Source organism: Cibotium barometz, chromosome 60, assembly GCF_041138505.1.
Source record: "Cibotium barometz isolate CiBa-2024 chromosome 60, ASM4113850v1, whole genome shotgun sequence".
Lineage (NCBI taxonomy): Eukaryota > Viridiplantae > Streptophyta > Polypodiopsida > Cyatheales > Cibotiaceae > Cibotium > Cibotium barometz.
The window spans coordinates 12,547,655-12,558,400 of NC_141105.1; the positions used below are offsets into that span (position 1 = coordinate 12,547,655).

A 10,746-nucleotide genomic window follows, 5' to 3' on the forward strand; every position below is an offset into this window, starting at 1 on the left:
ACATCTGTGGATGTTAAGCATTTCAAAACTCTAAATAGATTGGCCACAAAAATTCAAGAAAAATGCTAACTTTCAGGACACTTTAGTGTCCTCAGGACACTTTAGTGTCCAATTACAGAACTAGTGTTAAACAAGCCCACGTCTGTAGTAATAACGGACACGTGTGATGTTGACAATTAACACATGGGGTTTGTGAATATAAAAAACGACTCTTTTTTTATTCTATCTGACGGTGCGCTTAAGAGAGAGAGAGAGAGAGATACAGAGATAGATCCATCGAGACAGTGATCCATCGAGCAATCCATCAAGCCATCAATAGCTTTGGTATGTGTTTCTCTTGCACCACACACTCATGCACGCGCGCACACACACACACACACACACAAAAGGAGAAACACATACAACACAGACATACCCATCTAGTAATGCTACAAAGAGAGAGAGAGAGAGAGAGAGAGAGAGAGAGAGAGAGAGTTTGTGTGTGTGTGTGTGTGCATATGCGCACGCGCGACGTTTTTGCAATTTGGCGTAATAAGGCGCTTTGAAGCCAAATTGAAGAGATCTCTTGCGCCAAACCGCAAACACATACACATACACACACACACACATATACACTTACATGACATCCAAAAATACACACACACACACACACACACACACAAAGAGAGAGAGAGAGAGAGAGAGAGAGAGAGAGAGAGAGAGATGAGGTATTTTTTGATATGGCGCTTGCATGTCTAACGCTTGTTTGATATCGCGCCAAATCGCACTTATTATTATAGAGGCCTCGCTAGTGCGGTCTAACACTCGACATACAGACACACACACGCACACACACACACGCATGCACACACACACACACACACACACACACACACACATGCACACACACACACAAAGAGAAAGAGAAAGAGAGAGAGAGAGGTTGATTTATGTCTCTTTCTACCAGGCTGATTGGTAGATCATGGCAAGAACAAAGACCACTGCAAGGAGACAAGGTAAGGGGCTTGGATTGGTAGCAAAGGCTGCCTATCAGAAGAAGCCAAGGAAAGGAAAACCTATTCATATTATGAAGCAGGCTAGAACAAGGAGATTCTCACACATAACTTCTACATTCTGAAGGAGATCAAGAAGGCACAGAATTGTGTGGAATTATGTGTTCCCAAGCTCCCGTTCTAGCTTGATTAATTATGTCAGAAGAATACATTGGAGTGGGTATTTTCAAGTAGGAATGATCTTGACTGTGTTACCCAATTCTTTACATTGTATTAGTCGCTCTCCCTTCTAATGAGGACCTTTCTTCCATTGTGACTGAAATTAAAGTGTGCCAGTGGATTCTCTGACAATATCCTTCCGTAGCTGTTGTAAATTACATTTTCCTCGTATAGAAACAATTGTCACCAGTGTTGAAGCTTCATCAATCACTTCAATGTCTATGACTTTGTCGTCCATTGCACTTACGGCTTCCTGATCCATTGGTAGTACCAACTCTCCATTGATGTAACAGGACCTGCTATACCAGAAGTACAAGATAAAAGTTTGAGTTGCAATCATGTACTTCACAACTACTGTCTCCAGTAGTGCAATGTTACAATGGATATCGTCAAAAACTTTACTCGGCCATCCCTCATCAAGAAGTCTTGCTAAGAGGAATGTTTCCAAATCTTTGCAGACAAGCATGGTTCGCTATCTTCACCTGAAATAAGCTAAAAAGTTCCACAAACACAGTAAATACTTGAAAATACAATAATTCTAACTACATGAGTTGAAATGCTCCCTCGTAGAGAGCGTTGCACATCCTTGAAGAGCTTGCTCTTTGCTGACTCCATTACTGAGGGGTCTGGGATAGGCCAATCCATGTAGTTCCACTCAGCTTGCAAAGGTAGCTCTTTCGAGCGGCCACGATTGTGTTTCTTGTTGAGCAGATGGTAGAAATGATCATAGAAAAATATTCCTGTATCTACAAGGCTTTTGTTGCTCCTTCCCTCATACTGTAGCCCACCAATGTGTGTGTGAACCACATTCATAATTCCAATGATGCACTGAACTGGCTCCCACTCCTCATATGGTGAGGGGTACACATCTGCAACCATAGACGTGGACAGTTTACACAGTTCATTAGACCATTATGAGAAAATGAAATATTGACAAAGCGATAGATTTACTTACAGTTTTGTCTATGCGAGGGTAATTTTATGTCATCTGGATTCTCAAGCACAAGCTCATTATGCATATATATGTTGCACTAGGATTTCCTTGATGGTTGTCCTTCCTTTACTCTTCCTTTCCATGACGCCCTAAATGTATTCTTGTTGCATGTCTTTCTTTTCTTCCTTGACTACATAAGGACCCATGTGCCCTTGGTGATTAGCACTTCAGTCCACTGATTTTGCGAATTGAGTGAGTTGGATACAAGTATAACAGACACTGATGATCTTGGTCTCCTTACCCTAGGAATTGAATCATCTATGATGGCATTAGTGGGGCAAATTCAGGATGAAATAAAATGAGATTTGCTACCCATCTTTTCAAGAAGAAATGGAGTAGAAAAGCCTGAAGCTTCAGAAAATGGAGTGCAACAAAAGGCAGAGGAAATGAAAAGAGCGTGAGATATTGTTTAAGGCGAAGAGGAAGTTTGAGAGGGGGGGAATTTTCCCTCCATTGCAACAAGGTGTATTTAATACATGAATTTGAATGAAAGTTTCCTTCCCTACAAAAGTGTAGGTGTGTTTAATGCATTCAGGTGTGAAAAGTGACTATCAAGTGTAACTAGAGTACATTTTGACGTGAGAAAGAAGAGTTTTTGGATTTAGAAAAAAGAAATAACTTATTTTTCAATGTAACGTTGCCTTCTTCCTGATGATTAGATGTGCTCCTTTTTCTCTCTCTATTAAAAGGCCCTACGAATGACCTCCAAAATGTCTTAATGTATGTCAACATAGAGGATCAAGTGGCTAACATCTTTACAAAGGCATTGAGCACAAAGAAGCTCCACAGCTATTTATATCATTAATGGATAGCCTTTTAATAACCTTTGACTCTCCAGGCATTATAATGGATAGCCTTTTGATAACCTTTGACTCTCGAAGCATTGAAGGTCTTAGGTCGAAGTGCCAATACAAAGAATGACAGCTCGCCCTCACTTATATAGAATTATAACAATGAGAAACTCAATGTCTACATGTCACTCTTTAGTAAAAATTAAATTAAAAGGTTGGTGGTTTTTGGACAAAACCTTCAATGCCATCGGATGATTAATGAAGTTAGAAACTTCATTGTTTTCACACCATCTCCATTAAGGGAGGCAAGTAAACAGAAATTATGTGAGATGTCTCTAAAAGAAATGTTATAGACTTGGCTTGTGTAGGCAAAGGAAGGCCACACATTTAATATTTTGTAGGTTGCTTGTGCCTTGAGAACGCCTCTGGATTTGTTGTGTTAATCAAGAATCCCCATATTTATATGTTATCTCAGTCAATATATACACACCAGATCTAAATCATAGGTTCATTGAGGAAAAGGCTTCTTGAGCTATCAGATGTTGGTTTCTATGGGCTTTAAAATAATGTTTTCTTTGAGCTCCAAGGTTCACTGGCTTAATGTCTTCTTTGAGTTGTGAGGTGTGGGTTTTTTCTATGGGCTTGAAAACCAATACTAGGATGCATTGTAAAGCTTTGGGATGTGTTGGTTTCTATGGGCATGAGAACCAATAGTAGGATGCCTTGTAGTGCTTTGGGAAGTGTTGGTCTCTTGGGACTGTGATCTGTATTGATGCCTTGGGAATTTTGGTTTTCTTTCTTTGGGAAACTTGGTGTTTTTAATTACGACGTGATGTGGTTTGGGCTTCTAAGTTTGTGTAGGGCCACCCGGGAGTATGGGTGAAGAAACGTTAAAAAGATTTTCTAAGGTATAGAAAAAAGGGGAGGGTACGGCGGGGTGGTGCGTGAGCACGTCTTCTCCTCTCTTCTGCATGCAGACTAACCGAAATCAGCAAACAGACACAAACACACACACACACCCACTCAACACACCCTTTTTCCTCAAAGCACCTTTCTTGGCATACTCTGTGTGTGTGTGTGTGTGTGTGTGTGTTGTGAGAGCGTGCACCTCCGTGCAGCCGTCTTCTCTTTTCTGCGCAGGCCCTTTACAGTCACGCTGGGCTGTGAGACCGCCCACCTCACCACGCCCTCCAAACGTGAGGCCTAGTGGACCAGCAATCGCCATCATTTTTGGGAGCCCATTTTAAGTAGCAATCTCTACATATACATTCACTCACACACACACACACACCCTCACACCCAGCCACCCACCCACACCCTCCAGTAACTCCCCTCCCCCTCCCCCTCCGCCCCCCCCCCACCCCACCCCATTGGCCATCATTCAAGAAACCCCTTGTTGGTTTTCACCCACCTGCGTGTGTAACACTATCATTATTGGAACTTTGTCTTCCTCTCCTTCACGCTCTGATTAGAGCTTGAAAGGCCTGATGATCTACTTCCGCCAGCTCCATTTACATCAAACTGTGGCCAATTCTCGATTTGAGCCTAACAAGCCGCAATTAAAATTAATCGCAATTTAGGGTCCCCATCGTGACACAGCTTAGGCCTCAATTAGGATCAAAAGCCTAATCTGACCGTAACTCCTAGGATCAATGGGTATCATGGCAGCCCAAAACAAGAATGGAGAGTATCTGGATACTGTGGTCTCGGAGTTGGTGGGCAAGAACCGCAAGAGCAGCAAGAACAGCCGCGTGGTTGCCAGCTTAACCTGCCTGCAATTTGGGTTCGCAGTGTATGCCACATTCCTGCTGTATTTCATGAGCCCAAGTGTGGACCTCATAACAGACTCCGATAGTTCATGGGCCTCTCATATTGCCAAGCAATGGATGGGCTTCATGTCCTACCCTGTCCACCGCAGACAGCTCATTGAGCTCTCAAAGGACCCATCATATCTGGCTGCCTCCACACTTCAACTTGTGTGTGAATATGAACACATACAATTTGAACAGAAGAAATCTAATGATACCAGAATGCTCACTTTAAAGAGGGAGCTTTTCAATGATATCATGCAGTTTCAGCAGCAAACACGGGGTGCAGAAACCCTTGATGAGCTCATGGCTCTCCCTTCTGTTTGGGGCAGCAAAGAAAGACAGCCCAAGATCACTGTCATTCTCAACCACTTCAAGAGGAGGACACTTTGTGCCCAACTGGATGCTCTGAAAACACAAACCATTCCCTTCCACAATGTGTGGGTTCTTGCATTCGGGAGCCCCGCCGAGGAATCCTTCCGTAAGATTGTCGAGAGCTACAATGATTCCTGCATCAGTTTTGTAAGCTCCACCCATGACTTCAAGTACTATGGCAGATTCCAAATTGCCCTGCAGGCAGATGGGGCTGACTATGTCTACATCCTGGATGATGACATGATTCCTGGGAAAAATATGTTGCAGATTCTTTCTCATATCGCAGGCACGGACAAGTACAGCAATGCTGTATTGGGCAGCATAGGCAGGGTCCTGCCATTTAGACAGAAAGACTACACCTTCCCGAGCTACAGGAAGTTCGGCTCAAAAGAAGCAGGCTTGTATCTGCCGGATCCAGCATATGACATCATTGTCGAAAGGATCCTGCAGGTGGACTTCCTATCAAGCTCCTGGTTTCTCTCTGCAGAGCTGATCAAGACAATTTTCATAGAAACACCATTCACATTTGCAACAGGGGAGGACCTTCACTTGAGGTATATAAGTACTGTGTGTACTTTTTTCTCATGTGTGCATGTTTGTTTACTGCATGTATGCCTTATCCATTTTACTAATGACTAATGTTTATGATGTGTTGGTGCGCAGCTATCAGCTCCAGAAATACAGAGATGCGGGCTCTTTTGTAGTGCCCATCAACCCAAAAGACAAGGATACATGGGGAGACAGTGAGCACAGGCTAGCCCAGATATCAGAAACAACTGTGATATTCAAAGACGTGGTTCAGGTGAGAGATGATCAGTGGTGGAGAGCCTTCTCCAGAGGCTATGTCACACAATGGGCCTCAATGTACCCTCAACAGATTGATGCTCTCCTCTATGCCCACTCTTTAGAAGACGTCGCCAACCTTGCTCCTCTCCTTCAACGCTTCCGTTCAACCCCTCGTAAGAAAGCATTCTTGGTTGTTCCAGGGGGGTCTCTCTGCCCCTGTGAAGAGGCTGCCATCAAGCTTGGATGGCCTGCTAGCTCTTGTCATGAAAGGAGGCTCAGGATTTTTGATCTTGAAGTTGGGTCCATTGCAAGGTCCATGGCTTCAGACATCTCTCTTATACAGGAAATACATGCTTCCATGAAGGGGCTTATTAAAATTCATTCTCCTGCATTAGTGATCGCTGTTGGAGAAGTAGAAACCACTGTTAGAGATGCCCTGTCTTTGGCAGTCTCTAAGCATGGCAAAAACACATCTCTGGTGCTGCTACCTCGCGATTCAATCGCCCATTCCGTTTGGATGGCCAATGTCCCGATGCCATCACTTCAACGTATGATCCTCAACTCACCAAGAAAGCTCTCTAGCATCATTCACCTGTGCTATTGTTTCAATATAAGCAGGAAACATTTGGCATTGCATTATTTCTATGGACTTAATGCTGGAACTAACGTCTATTGCAGTCTACCTTGCATGTGTGTATGTAAGGACAACACTTTACGAAGATAATATCTGGTAGCCTGTACATCATAAGTTTGAAGTTTCCATAAAAGATTAGGTATACGCTTGGCGTGTTAGTCCAAGGAGGATCACTATCCAATTACCATCAAGTTGCTTATACCTGGTTAATAGCTTAAGTTTGAATAATTGCTTTATCTCCCTGGTCAAATTAACACCCAGAATCTTGTGATATGTTTTGCAGAATGGAGCAAGATGAGAATCTGTGTTAACATTATCACCCAAAACAGGGTGAATTCTCTTCAGAGACTGCTCGACTCAATCTCTAATGCCTACTACTTGGGTGATCAGATCTCACTGTCTTTCAACATGGACAGCCAGGTGGATGACGAGACTCTCCAGTTGATAAATGATTTTGAATGGCCTCATGGGCCGAAGATTGTGCGCAGGCGGATCATTCAAGGCGGGCTGATTCGAGCTGTGAGCGAGAGCTGGTACCCTGCTTCGGATAATGATTTTGGGCTGCTGTTGGAAGATGACATAGAGGTCTCACCATTGTACTACATGTGGTTAAAGTATGCACTGCTGGCATACCACTATGACCCATTAGTCTCAATGCCAGAACTGAGTGCCATAGCCTTGTACACACCAAGGCTAGTGGAGGTGGTGAAGGAGAGGCCCAAGTGGAATGCGACCGACTTCTTCAAAGGGATGCATCCGAACATGCCGTACCTGCATCAGCTACCATGCAGCTGGGGGTCTCTTTTCTTCCCCAAGCATTGGAGGGAGTTCTACAAGTACATGGGCATGAGGTACACAGAGGATGCAAAGCAGAATGCAGTGCAGATACCCAAGTCTAGGACCAACGGGTGGCAAGCTTCCTGGAAGAAGTTTTTGATTGACATGATGTATTTGAGGGGGTATGTGGCATTGTATCCCAATTTTCCAAATCAAGCCAGCTTCTCCACGAACCACATGGAGCCCGGGGCACACATCAACGCCTCCGGCAATGTGCTGAAGCATAAGAAGGAGGACTTTGAAGTGCCGTTGCTGCAGCAGGACTTCTGGGCGCTGCTGCCCCAGCAGAAGCTGCCGCCTGCCGCCCGCCTGCCGGTCCTCAACCTCTTCAACCAGCCCACCAGTCTCAGAGGCCTCCGAGGAGCCGGTGCCAAGCTCAAACAGGATGTGCTCCAGTGCGTTGATGGAGAGATCGTGACCGTTGATCCTATCACTGGCACACCATCACAGTGCTCCAAGTTCTCGTGATACGTTACCAGCAAAGCTCGAAGACTCTCTCCTCTCAGTTCTTCACCCACCCAGATGTTAGAGGAAATCCTCTCTTCATTGTCTCATTTCTTCACCCCAACCTATTATTTGTTTGGCCCTTATTATCTTTGGAGGGTGGAATTGCTCAAACCACCAACCCAGGTTGATATCATGAGTTCCCCTTAACACGTGAAACCTTACAAACAGAAAATGATGAAACGTTCTTCCACTCATACCAATTTCTTCTTAATATGTCTTCTTTCTTTCTTCTTTTTTGTCTTTGGAGGTGTGGGTCGTGTGGGTGTGGACTTGATTTCCAATGCTTTCTTTTGCTCCATTCCATTCGATCATGTGCATTTTTTTGAATCCCATGCACATTATAGGAATTCATCTCTACCTAAACGATTATGCATATGATGTGATGTCGGACATCGTATAGCTCATCTTCCAGCTTTGTAATAAAATATACTAACATATTTTTATATGTATTATTTTGTATACAATTTCATGATAGCATGCTCTATGGGACCATCAAATATTTATCCCAAGGTTATATATATATATATATATATATATATATATATGTATGTATGTATATGTATATATATATGTGTATATATGTATATATATATATATATATGTATGTATGTATGTATATGTAAGGCTCGTATTAGGTCATCTAATTTTTCTCGAGTTAGTCAACCGGTAGAGGCTTGAGGTTAAAAGGACCCCACTAGTGATTGTGTGTGTGTGTGTGTGTGTGTGTGTGAGTGTGAGAGAGAGAGATATTAAACGGTTGGAGAGAGAGCAAGAGAGAGACACAAATTGCAAGAAGGTAAGTGTATATACACAAAAGTAACACACATTTTATTTATAAAGTTTACAACCAGCAGTGAAGTAATTACATGTGTGGAAATGAAAATGTTGCACATAACACTACACAAAACAAGCCTCTTCCTTAGTGAGGCCAACAAACCTATATACTTCTGGGGAGAGTCCATCCACAATGGTTTTTTTGAACTTATATGCCCTCTCCCATACAGATAGATAAGATGTGCTATAGTCATGCGGTGATTGGGCTTCTTGATCATCATCAATGACTATGGGATTCGCTTGAGTCCCTAGTTCTGCACTGTCGTTGCCATGGATATTTTGCTATCCATCACCATCGTCACTTTCATCTTCTCTATTTGCTCTTGTATTGACGAGATTGAAATATCTAGTAGGAGGAGAATATGTAAAGAAAATATCTTCTATGTCTATGCAGTGGGTGAGGTGAGGGAGCTTCATAACTTTCCAGACCACAGCAGATCTTTTCCTACGCATACCTAAACTAGTCTTTAGAATTATCCAACCATGAGGCAGTTGGATAGTACTTTCCAATGCAGACCATTTTGAGGAGAGTGCTTTGCAAAGAAGCGTCAAGCTTATTTGCTATGTAATTATCCATGTATACATATGCTCTTTCAAAAAGATTGACAGGTGACAAGCACACTTTATTCTTCAAGTTAGCCTGGTCATATAAAGCGTATAGCTGACGTCCTCTTGTTGTCGCATCAACGGATATGTTGTGCGAGAAGAACTTAAAGTGTGGTTTGTGCAAGTCTTTCATATAGTAACCTACCATGCCTTCAAAGGTGTGCATTTTAATCTGTCTGAGACCTCTACACATAACCAAGCCATCCTCAGGCTTGAAGAAATCCCATCCTAAATATCTTTTTATAGTTTTCCATATACTTATGAGGGATATTAAACTAACAGCCATTTCAAAATGCAAGTGGTTCAAGGTGCCACCTTTTTCCAGTTCAAAGAGAACTTTTAAACACTCCATTTTGGCAAATTCTTCTAGGGTTTCCCAACATGATAATTTTATATCTACATTCCCAATAGCAACTGTCACTAACACTTCGAAAAGCTTAGTTTTTTTCCTCTGCTAGGAAAGACAGAATTTTGTGCATGGTTTCGTCATGTTTCTTCGATACTTCAAAAACACAAGGCACTTTTGTTCATTCTCTATATAGTAAAAGAAAACCATTCACTATATAATTTCCTAGATATAAATGAGCATATCTAGGAAAAGTGCAAACTAGGGAAAATGAAACACTTTCCTAGATAGCTAACTAGGAAACACAATGCATGGATTTTTCTATATAGGAAAATTTATCTATATAGTAAAAATTTCCTATATAACAAATTTTCCTACAAAGGAAAAAATCTCCTATGAAGGAAGATTTTCTCTATATAGAAAAATTTGCTTACATAGGAAAAATTTTCCTATATATGTAAATTTATCTATGTAGAGAAATCCATGCATTGTATTTTCTAGGTAGCCTATCTAGGAAACTGTTACATTTTCCCTAGTTTGCACTTTTCCTAGATATCCTTATTTGTATCCAGGAAATTATATAGTGAATCCATTGTATCTCTATATAGAGAATGCTTAGTAGCTTATCCTCTAGATAGTTCTATGAATCATGCTAATATACTACTTACAACATAATAGATTAAGTAGTTCTATAAAGCATTATAAAATAAAAATCTCTTTATTTATCAAAGATTAAGCAAAAAAGTCGCATATTTAAAAAGAGGGCCAAAAGTAGTCAACACAGGAGAGCTAGCTTGAATCTCAAAGTTTGTCTATAAAGTTCACATTAGTAACAAAATCTTTTAAACAAAATGTTCAAAACATGTAACATTGCATAAGTTACTATGCATGATTCAAAGAAAAAACCATTATACATTCTCCTTATGATACATCTTTCTAGCTCTTACCTCTTCGTCATAAGAATGATTATATGCTTGAAGATTGAGTGTTGGCTTTAAGACCATGACATGTAAAATA

General features: G+C 41.7%; 1 protein-coding gene across 1 annotated transcript; it reads left to right on the forward strand.

The window, feature by feature from the left end:
- The first annotated feature begins 4,365 nt into the window (after positions 1–4,365).
- LOC147604995 (uncharacterized) lies at positions 4,366–8,163 on the forward strand. Its single transcript, XM_086794272.1, has 3 exons — positions 4,366–5,733; positions 5,843–6,513; positions 6,883–8,163. The coding sequence occupies exons 1-3, from the start codon at positions 4,649–4,651 to the stop codon at positions 7,902–7,904; spliced, it is 2,778 nt and encodes a 925-aa protein (XP_086650398.1). The 5' UTR covers positions 4,366–4,648; the 3' UTR covers positions 7,905–8,163.
- Positions 8,164–10,746: the final 2,583 nt, after the last annotated feature.